Here is a 20105-nt window from a genome sequence, read left to right as displayed (position 1 = left end):
CTCTTGAGATTAAACGTGTGCAGTACCATGCCTGGCCCCAGAACAACTTTTTCGTTAATGTTTTTGAGACAGGGCCTACAAACCCGATGAATCCTGGGATTTACTATGCAGGCCTTGACATCACAGAGACGCTTGTTTCTGCAGCCACCCTCTACAATCTTTCTCTCCCGGGAGTCCTGTGGGAGGCTTGCTGCAGTTTGTCTCTGTAGTATCCCTTGGCTCTAGACTTCCCTTCAGAGCTGTAAGATCTTGGGAAAAACTTCCCACTGGAGTGGAGTATAACACTTTCCCTGGGGTAGCTCACATGTGACCCCTGTTCCAGATCCAATGCCCTCCCTTCATCTCTGTAGGCTCTAGAAATGTACTTGGTGCATATATATATATGGCCAAAATGTTCACATAATTATTTTATAAGTAAAATATAAGAGGGCAATACTGGGCGTGGGCTCTGGTTCATCTGAAGCAGGGTCTCGTCACTGCCTGGCATGCTAGTTGAAGAGCCTGGTCCTGCGCCTGTGGCTTTGTGTTACAGGCACTTTTGTCTATGGTGCTGTCTCCCCAGCCCAAGCGATGGACTGCCTCCACGTGGCTGTGTGTGTGTGAGTGTCTGTGTGTCTATTCAGTATGTACACTTGCACATGAAGGCCAGAGGTGGATGAGAGGCCTCGTCTTTGATTGTTTTCCACTGTATACACTGAAGAGGAGGCTCTCACTTCAATCCACAGCTCACTGACTTGGCTTGCTCGGGATGTGTGGGTGCTGGGGATGCAAACCCCAGCCGGTACCCCTGGCAAGGCCACTACTTTGCCCGTAAGCTAGACACAGTTCGTAAGGTCTTTCTTCGCTGTGGCCCCAGGCCCTACTGCTGACAGAAGGAGTCTAGGGAGCCAGTGGTGGTTTGTCATTGGTTTAATTTATTACTGTCTGACTCCAGTGACACTGACACATACCCGCGGGGCCTGTGAGCCTCCCGGAGAGTCGGCCCTGTCCAGTAAGATACAGTACAAGGAGTGGACGGCACGCGCATGCATCCACGCTGAGCTACAGTGACGGGGCCTGGGGAGGTGGATGGTACGCCCAGGAGGTCCCCTCTCTAGACAGTTAATGCTGGTAGAGACTCGAGGCCAGGCCAGGGCCGACAGACAGGCCTATACTTCTCTGCCTAAACATGTGAAAGATTGCATGTGTACAGTTCTCCAAGTTCAAAACTACATCTGGTGCTACCCATCACTGCTAAGGGCTACTCCATCTCGGCTGGGACGAGCGCCTCAGGGTCAGGACGCAGGAATGTCTGGTTCAGTCTTCCTCACTGCCACTTCCTGAGCGGTCCTGAAAGAACAGGAGTAGTTATGAGTAGGCTGCTGCTAGGCATTCTCGCAGTCCCACGGTGGTTTCAATGCTGCGGAAGGCCTTGGATCTTAGGGGATAAACGATCTTAAGGTGCAGAAAAGAAAACTGCATCAACACTTGGACCCTGCCCTGCACCGTGGCAGCCTTGTTACCACTGGGCCTGCTGCATGGGAGAAACGGGCTTGGGGGTGAAGTTCAGGCCACCATGGAACCCCACAAGAAGCAGCCGGCTCACTATAGCTGTTCTTGAGTATGAACATGTCTTCTGGCTGCCATTTTGGTATTTGTCCAACAGAACTCAGACTGCCTCAAACTTGCTAGACAACCAAGGATGGTCATGAACGTCCTGCCTCTACCTCCCAAATCCTGGCATCATGAGTGTTTACTACTATGCCTCCAGCCATTATTTTATTAAGAGTTATTTTTAGGGCTGTCGAGATGGCTCAGTAACTAAGAGAACTGGCTGCTCTTACAGAGGACACGAGTTCATCCCTGAGAATCCATAGTGGCTCACAACACCCTGGAAGTCTAGTTCCAGAGGATCCAATGCTCTCTTCTAGCCTCCTTGATCATCAGGCACACATCCATATATACAGGCAAAATATCTACATACAAAACAACAGTTAAAACAACAAAAAAGGTGGGGGTGGAGAAATGGCTCAGCAGTTAAGAGCACTGACTGCTCCTTCAGATGTCATGAGTTCAATTCCAGTAACCACATGGTGGCTCACAACTAACTCTAATGGAATCCGATGCCTTCTGGTGTGTCTGAAAGACAGTTACAGTGTACTCATATACATTAAATATTTTAAAATAATATTTTAAAAAATATTAATATTTTTTAAAAAAGGAAAGAAAAAAATCCCAAAATAAATAAACAAGAAAGCCCTTTAAGAAAAAAATTAGGGTCTGTATATAGCCCAGGCTGTCCTAGAACTTGCTATGTGTACCAGGATGGCCTAAAACTCAGAGAGCCGCCTCCTCCGCTCTTGACTGCTGTGAATGAAGGTATGCACCATCACACCCGCTTACTTGTAGTCCTATAGGTAGTATATGGACGTGTGTCCACGTGTGGGGATGAGCATGTGCATACAGTGCTGTGGAGGTTGGAGCCTGGGCTGTCCTGGTGCTTGAGTTACAGGCAGGTGTGAGCCACCCACGTGAGCACTGGGAACCCAACTCTGGTCTCCCACAAAAGCAGTAATGCTTTTTTTTTTTTTTGGTTTTTCGAGACAGGGTTTCTCTGTGTAGTTCTGGCTGTCCTGGAACTCACTCGGTAGACTAGGCTGGCCTCAAACTCAGAAATCTGCCTGCCTCTGCCTCCCAGGTGCTGAGATTAAAGGTGTGCGCCACCACCGCCCAGCAGCAATAATGCTCTTAAGGACTGAGCCATCTCTCTATCCCCTACCATCTTTGTGAAATTATTTTTATGTGTATGAGTGTTTTGCCTGCATATATGTTTGTGTATCATGTGTGTCTGGTGCACACAGAAGACTTAAGAGGGTACTGGATTCCTGGAACTGGAATTATAGATGGCCGTGAGTCTCTACATGGTTGCTGGGAATTGAACCTGAGTTCTCTGGAAGAGCAGCCAGTGCCATTAAGCCCTAAGCCATTTCTGCAGTCCTCTTTAAGTCACTGGTCTTTTGTGGAAACTATCCCATAAAAGCCAGAGCAGAGGCCTGAGAACCCAGCCTGTGTCCCATGGCAACGTATAGGCAGGAAGGCTTCCAGTGTGAAGGTACCTGTCTGGTGGCCCCGTTTTCCTCAGACACAGACCAGTTCTGTCCTACCTAGCTGCTCTGCAGGGTGCACTAGGAACCCAAAGCCGCCCGCTCCAGAGACTGTATGTCAACAGGCTAGGTTACATAATGCTGAACCTCGGTTTATCCGTCTTCAGAGTGGCCTTGACGTGGGACTGGCTGGGGCAAGGATGGCTGCAGCATGCTTACCTCCTCCTGCTCCTCCTCACTGTCATCGTCACTCACGACCGGCTTGGCTCGGGATCCCCGGCTTGGCCGCCTCCGACCCCCCTTGAGTCGGTCCTGGGCCTTCTCCTTGCGGCCCAGCTTGATCTTTACCTTGACGGAGCGGGCTGCGGGGCAGCAAGGACGCAAACTGTTAAGTAAGGCACCCGATGGCCGGCAGTCAGTGGCGAGCTGTTGCAGTGTCTGCCCTTTCCCTTACTCACACTCAGACTCTGAGCCTTCCTCCTCGCCCTCCTCCTCCTCCTCGCTTTCCTCGCCTTCACTGTCGTCCTCCTTCTCAATTTTCTGCCGCACACTGGTGAAGACAGACTGCAGGACAATGGAGTCCTCATAGATCTGCAAGAACACAGGGCCTGTGTGACTTTCTACTGGAGCCCTGCTGCTCTGCAAGGCCACCCTACAACCCTTCCCTGGATGACAAAAACGCCCTGAAAGGGGGAACGGGACTGGGAGGTCTGTGTGCTGGCCAGTTCCTCCCTTATTGAGCCTATTTTCAGGGCCTGATGTCTACAAAGACAAAGAGTGTTAAAAACATGAAATCTTGTGGGTGTGGTGTTTCCTTGACCTAACAAAGCAAAACCCATCTCTTGGAAGCCACCCCTCCCAGACGTGAGAGGACTCTGCCAGATTCTGGATGGGGACCACTGCCAGCCACTTAGTCCCAGAAAAGGACACCTAGTCCATACAGGGTGCATTCCAAGAGCGTTATACAGAACTAAAGACAAAACTGCAACGGAGGCCCCAGGCTCTAGTCCCAGTACCCACTCTTTGGTTCACAACTACTTGTAACACTGCACTGGATCCAATTCCCTCTTCTGCCCCTGTAGGCACCAGTCCCACGTGTAGTGCACAGACACCCTGGCTGGTAGGTGTTATACTACTAGGGAAGGGGACATTGCTATCAGCAATAGTGGAGCAGCCCAAACTGTCCAAGTTAAACAAACAAAATCCCACTGGTGGCAGAGGGATGAAGGGCAGATGGCATGGTCATCCGTCATGCGGGTGCTCACCAAGGAACCCTCGAGGTTGAACGTCTGCGCGTTCTGGCACAGCAGCATCACGTCCTTCTCCAGGTCATTGAGGCTGCGGTACTTGTGGTTTCGGATGCGTTCCTGTGGGGATGGAGGGAGGCCTAACTCTGGGCACCATGACCTCCTGCCTGCCCATGTTGTCACTCTGACCTGGCCGTCCTCCCACAGCCCCCGATCCTCGACCCCCGCGCACCTTGATCTTCTTGAAGTCCACAGGTTTTCGGATGAGCTCGTAGTACTCAGGAAGCTCCTTGCGTGAGGGGAGCTGGATGAACACCTCACTGAGCTGACGTCCACTGCTGCTGCAAGGTGATATGGTGTGTGTCACTCCCGGGCACGAGGCCATCAGCCCAGACATTGTGCCACCACACAAGGACAGAGGATTAGAATTTAAAGACCCAGTAGTTCTTTAATCTTTTTGAAAAAGTGTCTCCCCTATGCAGAACAGACTGGACTCAAACTCAAGAGCTCAGCCTGTTTCCGTCCAACTGCTGGGACTGAAGGTGAGCACTCCTGTATGTGTACTCTGGGAGTTACTTAAGTGTTTGAGGTCTTTTAACGGCTAGTACATACCTGGTAGATAACGACCACTGGCAGCATGTCTGTGAAGTCTAGGGACATCTCTAAGTCCAGCTCTGGAAGGAGTGTCACACTGCCACCCTCAGGAGGGCACACACATCCAGGCCACTCTCCTTCCCATCAACAGAGCTTCACCCTGTAGATCAGGCTGGCCTTAAGCTCACAGAGAGTCACCTGCCTCTGCCTCTGTCTCCTAAGTGCTAGGATAAAAGGGTGACCACCAGACCCATCTCATCCAACTTTTTTTTCTTTGTTTCTACTTCCTATTTTGTGCTAACTGCACTTGCTTGAACATGAAGAGCAGGACAGGCACCCTCCTGAGGTCGCAATCCGCATGGGCAACTGTCCTGCAGGTGGCACGGAGCCAGAGCATTCGGCATAGACCCATATGGAAGAGAATGAACACAACTGTGTCTACTTCCTACAAGGATAGAATGTGGGCGGGGCTATCCTGGCAGCTGTGCTGGCCCCGGTCCTGCAGTACTCACCTTAGTGGCCCCTGTGGGTAAGCAGGCTTTGCACCTAAGGAGCAGGTGAAGCCACACCTACCAGCAGAGCAAGCAAACCAGGCTTCCTAGGCTCTCAGAGTGGCTGGTGCCAGGGTCCAGGATGTACCTGTCCCCTGGTCAATCACCTGACCTACAACTGCCCAGCCCCTCAAAGTGCCCAAATGGCAGCATAAGCCAGTGAGTGGGGTAGGGGAAGCCATGCCCACTGGGGCAAGAGGCTGGGATCTGTAGGCCAGAGGGGGCCTTGTGGCACCGAGCTCTACTGCCACTTCACTAGCGTCCTTTGCATTCCTGATTATTATCTGTTCTCACGTAGCCCAGGCTGGACTCCAACTTGCTTTGAGTCAAGAATGACCTTGACCTTCATTCTTTCTGTTCTTTAAGATCCTAAAATCATCCAGGCAATGGTGGCACACATTTTAATCCCAGCACTTGGGAGGCAGAGACAGCTGAGCTGGATCTCTGAGTTTGAGGTCAGCCTAGTCTACAGTCAGTTCTAGAACACCCAGAGCTATCCAAAGCCTGTCCCCTAAAACCAAAACAACCACAGAAACAGAACAAAATATTTCCCTAAACTCAAAATAGGCTGAGGTGGTGGTGTACACCCTTACTTTTAATGCTAAAGAGGCAGAAGCAGAAGGATTTCTGTGAGTTTTGAGGCTAGCCTGGTCTACATAGCCAGTTTCAAGCCAGCCAGCCAGCGCTATATAGCTATATAGTGACATCTATCTCAAAAACCCAACCAACCAAATGCCATGTTCCAGTGGATTCCATACCTATTGGTCTATGGGTAGCACAAAATGGTCTTGGTGGATTGTAAAAGAAAAAGAAAATGGAAAAAGAAAGTTAGGAGTGGAGGTAGACAATGAGTTAGTGTGAGAAGTAGGCAGTGAATATGATCAAAATATAGAAAAGTATATATACATTTTCAGGGAAAATTCTAAATGGCTGGACCTGATGGAACTCATTAGTAGAGTGTTTGCCTAACAAGCCCAAGACCCTGGGTTCCATCCTAGCACCACAAAGAAAGGAAAAAAAAATCAAAATGACTTAGCAGGCCATTCACCAGGCCTCATCCTGGTATCCTCGCAATACACCTGGATGGGTCTTGATTCTGGAAACTGTGACATAAGAGTTTTGCAGGCTTGTCATGGAGGCTCTGACTCCTGAAGCCATCAGGAACAGGCCGGCCAAGTGTACTGTACTCATCTCAGTTTATGGAGGTCCCAATGCCCTGATGTAGACATGAGAGTCCCTTGCATACAGGAAGCTCTGTTCCTGCCTGGCACACACCCTCAGAGCAGCTGCCATTGCACAACATCAGCGTACACTCCGCTACTAACTATCGCTCTGAGGAGAAAGCAAATGTTCTTGAGAAGTTCCAGCCTTGCCCCTCTTTGCCTGCTCTATCCAGCACAGGAGCATGTGGACATGCCTGGCCTGCATACAGGAACCAGTGTCCTCTGTCCACTTTAGGGCTACATCTTCGATACTAGTCCTGTGTATGGGCCTCCAGGAGGCCATGGCACAGCCCTTCCAGCCGAGACAGACCCACTGCTTGTCTCCAGGCTTCCAGCCAATGCATGTGCCTGCTGTGGGAACTTTCTACTGAAGAGCACTGGCCAGGTCTCCCCAAAGTAGCTCCTGCTGTGGAATCTTCCACGTAGGTCCTCCTGATTGCAGCAACAATCTCTTAAACCCTGAGCCTTGGCAAGAACTGGTTCCCACTAACTGCAGACAGTTGGCACTGGCACGAACAGGACTTCCCAAGTTGGTGGGGCCCACCCAGGAGTTCAAGGATAGCTTGGACAGCTCAGCAAGCCCTGCCTCAATAACAAGATGTCCCCAACGTAACAGGCTTAAGATCTATGCAAAGCCCTTAAACTCAGGCAACTCATGCAGAAGAAAGAGCCCTGAGTATTTCCAAGTATCTCCTTTTCCTCTCAGCTCTGTTCAGTCCCACTCTGTCTCAAGTTTCTCAGGATGTTGGGCAGTTTAAATGCTGACCCATGGGCATGCTGACACGGGAAATCTCAGCCTAAGATGGGCAAGCCTCATCCCCTGAGCTAGAGCCCTGGCCTGAGCAGGAGTGGAGAAGGTCAGCTGAACAGAGGACTTGTACACAGTCACTACTCTCTGTTCTTGACTGTGGATGGGACAGGACTAGTTCCTGTCTTGACTTTCCTCTCTTCAAGGACAGTCCCTGAACTATGAGGTAAGGTAAACTTTTTCTTCCCCAGCTCCTGTTGTTGTTGTTTTTTTTTTTTTCTCAGCGTAAGCCTGGCTGCTCTGGATCTCACTCTGTAGATCAGGTTGTGCTGTCAACCTGACATTTATTGCCATCTATCTTCAATCTGATCCCGGAGTCTTGGGCTGTACACAGGAGCAATGCTGACTGAGTTCTGGGTCTTCTAAAAATTTTATTTTTGTTTCTGAGACAGGATCCTTTCCTCTACGTATCCCTGTCAAGCTTGTAACTCACTATGTGGCCCAGGGTGGCCTCAAAAATCACAGAACTCTCTCTGCCCATGAAGCCCATTTCTTCTAGAAAGTTCCACAGCAGCAGCTGGAGCTCACACTCTGACAGTGCATGCTGGGCCGTTCATGTCAGTGCTATCACATGGTACCCGGCACAAGCTCAAACCTTCCCTCCTGTGATAAGCAGTGAAGGCTGCTGCTGACAGCTGTGTTTGGATAGAAAAGTCTGCTTTGAGAAAGTTAAGCCACACTCAGTTAAGGTGCTGAGACCGTAAGGAGCTCTGGGACAGTCAGTGCCACCATACTCTGGGGCTAAACTTTCACACTATGATGTACTACTGCACTGGTTCCTCCCAGTCCTCAGGCCCGTCTATCTGCCAATCGTCACCCAGGGAGAGGTGAACACACCATAGCCTGTCACACACTTCAATAGCCTCCCAAGCTCTTCAAGCCTGTCCAATGACATCAGCACTGAGCACCACTCTCCAGCAAAGCCTACCATACAACTACTGTACCTTCATTCAAATGTAACCGCCCTGAGACCGCTGGCCCAGAGTGCTCCAAGCTCTGCCCACATGTCTTGTGATGTTGGTCCCGAACCAGCCTTACACATATAAACCAATCCTCAGCCACAGAGCTATACCCTACCTATAACCTATCATCCTTGCGTCCTGGAGTGTCTCTGCGTAATGGGATTTGCTGAGCTTGGTCTCTTTAAGGGCTCAGAGGCCTGTCCAGGTCTAGCTAGCCTTCTTCCATTGACGTAGCTTCACAGGTGACATGTCCTGCTACTGACTGTGTCAGCAACTGAGGCCAACTGGTCCCAATTAATCCCAGCACTTGGGAAGCAGAGGCAGGCAACTCTGAGTTCGAGGCCAGCCTAGTCTACATCATAGTGAAAGCTTGTCTCAAAAACAAACAAACAAAACAACCCAAACAAACTGCCAGCGAGTGGTGGCGCACGCCTTTAATCCCAGCACTTTGGAAGCAGAGGCAAGCAAATCTCTCAGTTTGAGACCAGCCTGGTCTACTGTGAGAGTTTTAGGACAGTCAGGGCCACATAAAGAAACCCTATCTTGAAAGAACAAAAAGCCAGCAGCCATGGACACTTAGGTTTAGGGCCTGGCTCCCTGCAACACTGTGATGGCTGTGAGCATTCGCTCATTCACACCCTGCTGCTGACTGGGTGTGTTGTGGCTAGTTGCCAGGAGTTCTCAAAGTGACTTTGCGGCTCTGGTGAACTGCAACCTGGGACTATTAGCTAAAAACCCTTCTCTCTCAAGCTGTATCTTCAGGATATTTTATCAGAGCAACAGAGATAACATGAGGATGACACATAATAGGAAAGCCCTTGGTCAAGGGATGGTCACCCAGGCATTAAGTTGGCAGCAGATGGATGGCTGGGGGCTATGGTACCCACTGCGGCTCTTCTTAGCTATTTTGCAGAGGCTACAACCTGGCATGTATGGTATGATCCATGTTTTCTGGGTGCACAGTGAAGCTGAGCCCCATCATAAAGGCTAGCACCTCCTAGCACCCTACAACCTTTCCCAGTCATGGTCAGAACCTGGCTTTGCTCATGCACTGGGGGAGGGGTTATTTGACTGACACACTTATTGCAAACTCTTTGCTGTGTGGCTCATTTCCTTCTCTTCATGGTGTTCTGGGTGACCAGATCTTGTCTTATACAGGGTCTTACTGCCCTGTTGAAGGAGCACTGCACAGAGATATGTGTACTCTGAGAACGTCCCCAACACTCCTCATATCACCAAGTCACAACTGGTCACCCGACAAGATGTTCTCTCCAGTTGTCAGCATTCCCACCCTGTGGGCCTGTCTGTCTCCTCACAGACAGCAGGCCTCAGGTCACACACTATGCACTGCTGTTTACAACTTACTGGCATGTGAACAAAGTCTGATGAAAGGAACAAAAATGGACACAGGCAGCTGAGGGGCCTGCACTGTCCCTTGCAAACCAATTTATAACAAGGAAGATCTACTGTAGAGCTCCCTGTAGACACTGTGTGCCTACCCGTGTCTCTGTGGATGAGCTCTGAGAACTGAGGCCTGGATGGTATGACCAAGCTCAGAGAACCTTGCTATTAACCTGGACACAGGAGTGAGCATGGCCATGGCTTCCTGGTTGGGGTTCACTGCTTTAGCCACAGACAATATTGTAGGGGCGATAGTTGGGGACACAGCCACTGCTGCTTCCTCATGCCATCTCCTAGAACAGAGACTGCCTTTACTTCACTCCTGTCCTATTTCATCACTACAGCAAAGGACCAGGGTTCAATTACTGAGGCCCCACCAGGGAAGTCCCTGAATTGGTTTACAAGCTCCCTTGGGAGTCAGTAGCCTGGGTGGGGCCCTTCACATGGACAGGGCCTTCCTCCACACCAACTCAGCTATTTAGAAATAGCTACTGTCAAAGTTTGTTCTTTTCTTATTTTGAGGACAGGGTTTCTCTGTGTGGTCCTGGTTGCCCTGGAACTCTCTCTCTGTAGACCAGGCTGCCCCCAAATTCAAGAGATCCATCTACTACTCCTGCCTCCTGAGTGCTGGGATGAAAGGCACGAACCACCACCAAATCAAATTTTTAAAAGACAGAATCTCATGTGTCCCAGACTAGTCTTGAATTCACTTCTGATGCCTCTGCATCCACTTCCTGGATGCTGGGGGCTATGGGAGTGCACTTCCATGATGCTGGAATGTAACCCAGGGTCTTTTATAAACTAGGCAAACATTCTGGCATCAAGATGCACAGATCAGTCCTGGAAACAAAAATTCTTATTATGATCTCATGTTGGTCAACAATGGAATCTGAGCCTAAGGTTTAGGAAGCCTAGAAGACCTTCTGTGGAGCCCAGTACTGTAAGGGACACAATTTCCAACAACTCCATTTGGTGAAGAGATTGTGAATGTGACACTAGTGGAAGTCAGGCTGAAAATGGAACATGTGACTACAGGTCCACAGCAATGACAAGATATCATCTGAGGGCTAGGGAGTAGATGCAGATGGGACAGAAGCCGACTGAGGCTAGAGGTAGCTGGGGGAGGCTCAAGGTCTGTCTGCAACACTGGTTGGCCATAGCCTAGGCTGAATTTGTCAGCAATCCATCTGTAGCAACCTCAGTGTCAAAGGACACCTTAATCTTCTTTTTGAGGCCATCGGGAACCTGGGAGCCAATGGGTATTTTGGTCTAGTAGAACAAATGGGATGGGGGGTTTGGGGTAACCGGATGTGGAGCTCATACCTCAGAAGGGTGGCTTACACACCACATGCAGAGAGGCTTAGTAAATGGGACTTGGAAGCTTTGTTGAATGGAAGGCCTTCCCAGGGACACAGGGTGCTGCTGACTCCAGGGGGACAGAGAACAGGAGGCCAAGGATCCAGCACTCCAGACTCCCATGCAGCACCCCTATCAGTCCTGCCTGTCTGCCTGTGAGCTGTGGACTCATCACTGGTCTCATTATCTGCTGCCTGCTTTCCTTGGTGTTAACCGTTTGACCCAGGGCATGAAGCCCAAGATGAAATCTGTCTTTTAACCAGAACAGGTAGAGCTTTATCAAGTAGATTCTAAGGTGAGCTCAGAGCCTTAGGTGGCTAGACAAGGAATAGGGCAAGGCTGCCCCAACTGAGTTATAGAGTAAGCTCTGCCTGTGGCCTGGCCTGCGGCTCACTTGGCCTTACTCTAGCCAAAGTCTGCTGGCAGCTTCTGGGCCAGGTACTAAGCAGATGGTTTTGGCCACAGACCTGGAACCACCAGGCAACAAGCCCAGATGTCATTCAAAGGTTGAGAAAGTGAAAAGCCTGGGGGCTAATCTGCCCCATCTTCCCTGAGGACTGTAGCACAGGTCCTCTACTTGGGAGAACAGATTTAATTGTAGAAGTACCTCAGGCAAAGATCCACAGCTTGTCAGCAAGCATCTTCTCCCTTCCCCTAGCACTGCCTCTCTCTGTACACTGAGCAGGGGCTGGAAGAAGATAGTGTGGCCTGCTGAGAAGGCCTAGCCAGTGCTATAATCCCTGGTTTATTTCTGGGCCTGAAACTTCACCCCACTCAGTGGCCTGAACTCTCAGTGTTGTTCTCCATTATAAAAATGAGGCACAGGGATAGAGCATAATTGTAAAATTTACAACTTTCAATTTTCCAGAAAAGAGAAGATGGAGCCAGATCTGCTCAGCCTGGCAGTGTGTCTGCTACCTTGGAATGTCAAGTACACACACCACCCCCTTTGTCCTACAACCCACAGCGTACAACCTGAAGTCACCATGACCTCAGCACAGAGCAGCATGGGCTCTGGGAGGTCTGCAGCCTGGGGACAGCTGAGGGGTCCAAGGCAGTTGTTACTTTGGACCAGTTGGCCATGATGGTGCCGTCTAGTGCTCAGAAGGCTGTCCCTAAGCACTTGAAAGGTTCTGCTCGGTGCCCTTGTTTTTCCACAGTCCAGGACAAGTTATATCCCAACTCCTGAGTCCATTCTTAATTTTCATCCATGTTTTGATTTCAAAGTAAAACCTGTTTCCCACCTCATTTCTCTAACCAACCTTTGGCTGGTTGTGACAGTTGGGGATGGTGCTCAGGCCTACACGTGCCAGGCACAGCTTTACTCTTGGTCTAGCAGTTCTCTAACATGGACGGAAGACTTAGACCACAGGGAGAGCAGCTCGGCTACAAGTAGCTGGGTAGCCAGGACCCTTATAGATCTCTGTGAGTTCCAGGCCGGCCTGGTCTACAGAGTGAGCTCCAGGACAGCTAGGACTATGCAGAGAAACTCTGTGGGGTGTGGCTGGAGAGGAGAGAAGCACGGTGGTAATTCAGGTCCTTCAGGTTCCATCTTTAACTTGGCTTGCTGCATATCTGAGTAGAGGGCTTTAGGAAGCAATCTGAAAAGATCCCAATCTGTAACCCCAATGCTCAGAAGGCTGAGGCACTTGGATTGCCTTAAAGTTGAGGCCAGTTTAGGCTATAAACAAAGCGAGTGTTTGCCTCAAAAACAATAAAGGGAATTGAGGGGAGGGGCTGGAGAGATGGCTCCGAGGTTAAGAGCACTGGCTACTCTTCCAGAGGTCCTGAGTTCAATCCCCAGCAACCACATGGTGGTTCACTACCATCTATGATGTGATCTGGTGCCCTCTTCTGGCCTGCAGGACTATATACAGGCAGAAGACAATATACATAATAAATACATCTAAAAAAACCAAAAAACAAAAAAACTTCAAAAGGTCCAAATGTTTTTCTTGAATATTTCATTTGATGGTTCAGAGTACTTTGGCAGAAGACCTAGGTTCAAAATTCCCAGCACCTACATGGTGGCTCACAATCACCTGTAACTCCAGTTCTAGAGGATCCTATACGTTCTTCTGGTCTCTGCCATGAGGCACACACATGGTGCACAGACATACATGCAGGCAACCAGTCACATACATTTAAAAACAAAACAAGAACAAAATACAGTTTGATGTTTGCCAAGGTTACACAGTGAGCTCCTGTCTAAAATAAGAAGCAAAACTGAAGTTTGATGCTACAATGTTATTTTCCCCACATTCTCTCTAGCATAGCCTGAAACAGCTTAAGGGTCATTGGACCTGACTTGTGAATACTGCCTGCGATTCCAGAAGCCAGTGACTGGATCCCCAAGAAATCCTTTGAGGAGGTATGTCTTCACGCCGCTTACCCCTGTGTGTATCAACTCACCGTCTCACAGTAGGTCAAGAATCTGCATTACTCTAAGGGGATCATCCTGCGGCGACCTGATTTTTCTCAATTCTAGTTTCTCAGCCATTAATAATAGATGGCTTCGCCGGGCGGTGGTGGCGCACGCCTTTAATCCCAGCACTTGGGAGGCAGAGGCAGGCGGATTTCTGAGTTCGAGAGTTCGAGGCTAGCCTGGTCTACAGAGTGAGTTCCAGGACAGCCAGGGCTACTCAGAGAAACCCTGTCTCGAAAAACCAAAAAAAAAAAAAAAAAAAAAAAGATGGCTTCTACGTCCCACTGAAGGGACAATGGAAGACGGACAGTATTTGCTGGTCGTTTCTTTTAAAATACTGCTTTACCCTTCAGAGTTTCACAACCATAATCTATTTCAAAGAAAAAGATGCTCATGATACGTAAGAAGGGTCAAGGGTTGTCTTCTCAAGTGGCTATCCAAAACCTCAGGAGCCATCTTGTCTTCCCTCTGACCTTCAAGTCTCCTTCACTTTACGTTTCCTTATATCAACAGTGTAGAACAGGCAAGCATGTGAAAGTGTACAATCATACACACAAAGATGTAATAGAACAAATAAGCCAGAGACCAGTTATTTTCATTGGACTTTTACAACTCTGTATCTAAAACAGGTATTGAAACAAGTCATTTGGGCTGGAGAGATGGCTCAGTGGTTAAGAGCACTGACTGCTCTTCCAGAGTTCCTGAGTTCAATTCTCAGCAACCACATGGTGGCTCACAATCACCTGCAATGTGGTCTGATGCCCTCTTCTGGTGTGTCTGAAGAGAGCAATGGTTTACTCATATACATAAAATAAACAAATAAATAAATGTTTAAAACAAAAAAGAAAGAAAAGAAAGAAACAAGCTACTCTCAGTAGTCCTCCATTTAATTTCTGTGTGGAATCTGCTTGAGAGGTGAAGGCAGTGAATTGGAGTTGACATTTGTTTTTAAACCACTCCCACTACATTTTCAGATGAGCTGGGGAATCTGTACCAGAACGGACATGTGGAGTCAAAGAACAACCTGTGGGAATTGGTTCTCTCCAAGTGGGTGGGATCAACTTCAGGCCACCAGGCTTGGTGGCAAGCAACTTTGTTCACAGAGCTATCTTCCCATCCAAGTTGTATTCACTGATTTAGGTACCATAACCACCTTTAAACTGTGTCACTTGCTGACTCTGCCCAGGTGTGTGTGAAGACTCACAACTTACTATAACTCTTTTTCTCTTGAATGACAAAACCCTTTCATAATTTGCTTACTGAGTCACAGAAAACTGTCACCATAAAAATTCCATTAAGGGAGCTGGAGAGATGGCTCAGCGGTTAAGAGCACTGACTGCTCTTCCAGAGGTCCTGAGTTCAAATCCCAGCAACCACATGGTGGCTCACAACCATCCGTAATGAGATTCGATGCCCTCTTCTGGTGTGTCTGAAGACAGCTACAGTGTACTCATAAATAAAATAAATAAATAAATCTTAAAAAAAAAAAAAAAAAATTCCATTAAGGGACAGGCCTCAGCCAGTGTGTGTTGGAAAGGTAAAATTAAGACACCAAGCAACGGAAAGATGAGCAAACCCCAAGCTTCATGCTTCCCACCTTAGGGTAGTCAAGGCCTGCGTGGGAGCCACACAGCATCACCCATAGAGAAGCAGCACAGCCTGGTGCTGGCTTCACCACAGCTGAAAACATGCACTGCCTCACATGTGGCCAAATCTCACCAGACCTTCCACTCCAGGAGTTAGTGGAACCTGGCATGGAACAAGACAAGATCCAAAACCTGTCAACATCTCAATGACCCCTGACAGAGGGAGAGGAAGAACTACAGACACGCAGCAGGAACAACAGAGCCTGCAGTCATCGACTACCCAGCCACAACCTCAGCACGCACCACCATACCAGCAGTCGCGTCTGCTGCTGCTACTGCAGGGTGTGCTCCTGCAGACAGAGCAACTGGCACACACCATCTTTGCTGACACCACCTAGTGCCTCTCTAGTCTGCCACCTGCTCTTTTCCTGTTATGGTGGAAGATACTTGTGTGCATCCCTGCTTCAGCCCACAAGCAAACAGGCCTTCAGTGTGGCTGTGTGCCAGGCTCTGCTCTCTACACCTCACCAGCACCCCAGGAACCCCTCCCTCCACCACTGCCTCAGCTTACCTGTCTTTGTACTTGATCACAGCATCCACGATCTTCTTCATCTTCTTGGTGAGGTTAGGTGGGTTTGGGGACAGCTTCTCGGCAGGTGGCCGCCCGCGTTTCTTCTGCTTCTTGCTTTCCTCATCCTTGTCACGGCTGCGGGTGCTGGTGGTCGGGGTGGAGGAGCCGGCCTCGCTGTCTCGCTTACGCTTACGTGAGGATTTCTTCTGCCGGACCTCCTCTTCGATCTCCTCCAGCGTGCCCTCCTCGATAGCCTTCAGGGTCAATAGTGATAAAATAGGACAGCCAGCACCCAGGTCGAAACAGAGAGGCCGAGATGCACACTCCTGGGGCCCGGCTAGGGAGGGAGGAAGCCCCCATACTGACATCCTTCCAGCATGGCTGGCTTAGGGCACAGTATCTACTGGGAACCTCCACTGTTTCCTGAAGGTAGGAAAGGCTGGTGCTCCTTTACACTGATGCTCCCCCCAGTGCCCATCAGAAGACTGACCACATGGGATCATAAACGGGCCAGGCCAAAGCCCAGCGACATCAGCACAGACACCCAGAAGACCTTGATCTAGGCTCTGTCACCATCTAAAATTCATTTATATTCATGGATTGTGTGTGTGTGTGTGTGTGCGCGCGCGCGCGCGCGCATGTGTGTGTGTATGTGTGTGTGTGTGGACAAAACACCTGTGGCAGGGGAAATGGAGGTCAGAGGACGACAAGCTTTGGAAACTGGTTCTATTATGTGGCCCCTAGGGACTGAACTGAGGTCAGACATGGTGGTAACAGCCTTTACCTGCTGAGCTGCCTCACTAGTGCCCCATCTACTCTTTGAAACTGATACGCTGTTTTAGCTGATGGTTAGAATGGAGAGCAGTGGAATCAAGTGCCCACAGTGGCCAGCAGCCATCACTCTGTCAGAACCCTTACTCAGGCCAATATGTGAGCCTCAGTGCAGCTGTGCGGCTGCAGTTCACAGCTCCTCAGTGCAGCTGTGCAGCTGCAGTTCACAGCTCAGGGCCCTGGGATGTACACACAGCTCCTGTCACTTTTACTACTAGTATTATTGTTGCTTAGTTACTTGTTTTGAGTCAGGGTTTCATGTAGCTCAAGCAGGTCTTGAACACCTGATCCCCTGCTTCAATGTTCTCACTTCTGGGTAAGGCATGTGCCATCATGTCCATTCTTGTCCTTCTCTACAGTGCCACTGTCTTCCTTCTCTCACTCTGTGTGGTGCTGAGGATGGGATTCAGGTCTCAGGTACCAGCTTAGCAGTGTCCTGATGCACAGCCTGTCTGCCTGCTCAATATTTCAGTGCATTAGCTAGCTGCATTAATTTAATTCCAACCAGTCCTTGGATACTTTAAAGTGTTTCTGTGTGTGTAAGATTTATTTTATGGGGGCTGGGGCGATGGCTCAGTAGTTTAAGAGCACTGGCTCCTCTTCCAGAAGACCTGGGTTCAAGTCCTAGCATCTACATGGCAGCTCCCAGCAGTCTGTAATCTCAATTCCAGAGGACCTGACACCCTCACACAGACATATAAATACAAAACACCAATGCACATTGAAAGAAAGAAAATATTAAAATAAGAAAAAGAAAATATTAAAAAAAAATTCATATTACTCTTTTGTGCGAGAGACATCCACATGGAGACCAAAATAGGGACTCACGAGACTCCGTGGAGCTGGAGTGAACAGTGGCTGTGCTGTGGTACTGGGCACTCTAGTTGGGTCCTCTGTAAGAACCATGAAGTGCCCTTATCACTGAGCCACTTATCAAGCCTCATCTTGTTGCAGTGTTGTGGACAAGACTCAACACCTCACACAGGCTTGCCAAGGCCCTGGCCCCCGAGCTGCATAGGCCACAGCCTTCCATTGTGCTAGAGGTGAGAGGCGACGGTCAGCAGATTCTCCTTAAATCTGTTTCCTCATGGTAAAAGTACTGAGGAGAAGGACATGCTAAATAACAAGAGTTAACTTAAAAGACTCCTCTAAGGGAGCTTGGGATCAGGGGAGGAGATCCAAACACCTAGCAGGTCACTGTTTCACACCTAAGGCTCTCAAGACAGTCGCACGACACAGTATGGTCTGGCCGAATCTCACCAGAAAGGGACAACTAAGCTCAAGCTGAAGCAGGGTAGAGATCTTCTGGATCAAGAGAGCAGCATCCAGGGCATGTGGCAGCAGGTGAGACAAAACTGTGGGGGGCTTCACTGAACACACAGGAGTGAGCAACTGTTCCCCAAATTCATATCTACCCAGAGCTCCAGGAAGTGGGTGACCTTATATAGAAATGAGGTCCTAGTAATCAGTTGATGATTTTGTTTTGGTGGGGAGCAGTACTGATTGGATTCTGGACACAGGTCCAGCTCTCTTTTTATAATTTTTAATGACATGTTGGAATCAGATCTCCTGGAGCTGGGAACAGAGGTGATTGTGGGCCACCTGATGTGGGTGCTGGCAACTGAACTTGAGTCCCCTGTAAGAGCAGGATATGCTCTTAACCACTGAGCCATTTCTCATGCCCTACAGCCTCTTGTGAGATTGTGTGTGTGTGTGTGTGTGTGTGTGTGTGTGTGTGTGTCTATCTGTCTGTCTGGGGATGTGTGTGGCCATTAGCTAAGAGCTGTTGGAGCCCTAGAAGCTTCGAGAGCTAAGGGTATTGCCCAGGCCCTTGAGGGAACATGACCCTGCCAGCAAATTGCCTTCAATGTCCTGGTTCTCCACAAATGTTCTAGAATTACGTTGAGTGGCCCAATTACAGTTCTTTATTTAAGCAGTCCCAGAAAGAGAATACAGGCCTGAGTAGTAGTCAGATGGGCTGGAAGATCTGGGCACTCAGAGCAACCAGCCTGAAGAGTGTCACTAATCATATGCCCACTAGCAGGATGGTAGAGGACCAGTTTTAGAGGTTTCATTAATGTAAACTGGAGTTTTTGAAGCAAGGCAACCTTGAATTTCTGATTCTCCTACCTCTTCCTCCCAAATGCTAGTAGGGGTAACAGGCATGTGGCACCATATCTGACTTTGTAACTATAAATGTATTGAAATTTAAGATATGCACCCTGTGAGAAACATTTTTCTTCGCCAAATGCTGCCAGGACAGCAGGATTAGCACATACATTAGACCTCATTCTCATACTATAGAAACCCTAAACAAATCACAGAACTTAATGTATGAACTAAGAGTATGAGAGCTAGGAGATAGCTCAACGGGAAAGCATCTGTTATGCAAGCTGAGGACCCGAGTTTAGATCTGTGGTACTCCACATGAAAGCCAGCAATGGTGGCATGCATCCTAGCCCTGGTATGTGTGAGGTATAAGGAGACAGGATGTCCTTGGGTTTAATGTCCAATAGTTAACACCAAAAGGGGCCAGGGAGAAGGCTCAGTGGTTGAGAGCACACACTGCTCTTCTAGAGGACCTAGGTTCTATTCCCCATACAACCATCTCTAACTCCAGTTTCAGGATGTCTGATGCCCTCTCCTGGCCTCCACAGACACAGACATACATGCAGGCAAAACACCTACATACCTAAAAGAAGTCTCTAGGGAAAAAAATACCGAGACACTTACGAAGTAATCTTTTTAAAAAATGGTGTATTTGGCCGGGCAGTGGTGGCGCACGCCTTTAATCCGAGCACTTGGGAGGCAGAGGCAGGTGGATTTCTGAGTTCGAGGCCAGCCTGGTCTACAGAGTGAGTTCCAGGACAGCCAGGGCTATACAGAGAAACCCTGTCTCGAAAAACCAAAAAAAAAAAAAAAAAAAAAAAAAAAAAAAAAAAAAAAAAAAAAAAGGTGTATTTTTATTATTTTATGTGTACGAGTATTTTGGCTGCATACACATCTGTGAACCACATGTATGCCTGGTACCAAAGGTAGCGAGCCTTTATATTTGCTAGAAATTGAACCCAGGTCCTTTGCAACAACAAGTGCTCTTAATCACTGAGCCAATTCTTCAGCCCCTAAGTGTTCTCTTTTTAAAAGAAATAAAACTACAAAACTCTGAAAGCAGAAGTCAAAAGCCAGGCCTGGTGGTGCACACCTATAGTCCCAACACATGGAGACTAAGGCAGGAAAATCACCAGGAGTTTGAAGAGAGCCTTGGGAATATAACTACCAGGCCAGCTAGGGCTGAAACAGCAGACCGCCCCAGGAAGTATAAAGAAAAACAAGATAGAAAATGGAGATAAATCTTTGTACCTTGCCGGGCGGTGGTGGCGCACGCCTTTAATCCCAGCACTTGGGAGGCAGAGGCAGGCAGATTTCTGAGTTCGAGAGTTCGAGGCTAGCCTGGTCTACAGAGTGAG

The 20105-nt window shown here is 48.9% G+C and overlaps 1 protein-coding gene across 5 annotated transcripts in view; it reads right to left on the bottom strand.

Annotated features, from left to right (window-relative positions):
* Positions 1-894: 894 nt before the first annotated feature.
* Smarca4 (SWI/SNF related, matrix associated, actin dependent regulator of chromatin, subfamily a, member 4) overlaps positions 895-20105 on the bottom strand; it is an 89129-nt gene continuing 69918 nt past the window's right edge. For 2 of the 5 annotated variants that reach the window (XM_028763884.1, XM_028763882.1), the window contains 6 exons: positions 15808-16061; positions 4563-4671; positions 4349-4450; positions 3542-3674; positions 3303-3445; positions 895-1329 (listed from right to left, as the gene is read on the bottom strand). In XM_028763884.1, coding sequence (XP_028619717.1) covers positions 1297-1329; positions 3303-3445; positions 3542-3674; positions 4349-4450; positions 4563-4671; positions 15808-16061 — 774 coding nt within the window. In that variant the 3' untranslated portion in view covers positions 895-1296. Of the gene's footprint in view, positions 1330-3302; positions 3446-3541; positions 3675-4348; positions 4451-4562; positions 4672-15807; positions 16071-20105 lie in introns of all 5 variants that reach the window. The other 3 variants (XM_028763880.1, XM_028763881.1, XM_028763883.1) reach the window with 3 other exon arrangements.

Source organism: Grammomys surdaster, unplaced genomic scaffold (genome assembly GCF_004785775.1).
Source record: "Grammomys surdaster isolate TR1022 unplaced genomic scaffold, NIH_TR_1.0 140, whole genome shotgun sequence".
In the NCBI taxonomy this organism is placed as follows: Eukaryota; Metazoa; Chordata; class Mammalia; order Rodentia; family Muridae; genus Grammomys; species Grammomys surdaster.
The sequence above is the reverse complement of the archived record's forward strand: the minus strand, read 5'-3'. Positions and strand labels throughout refer to the sequence as shown.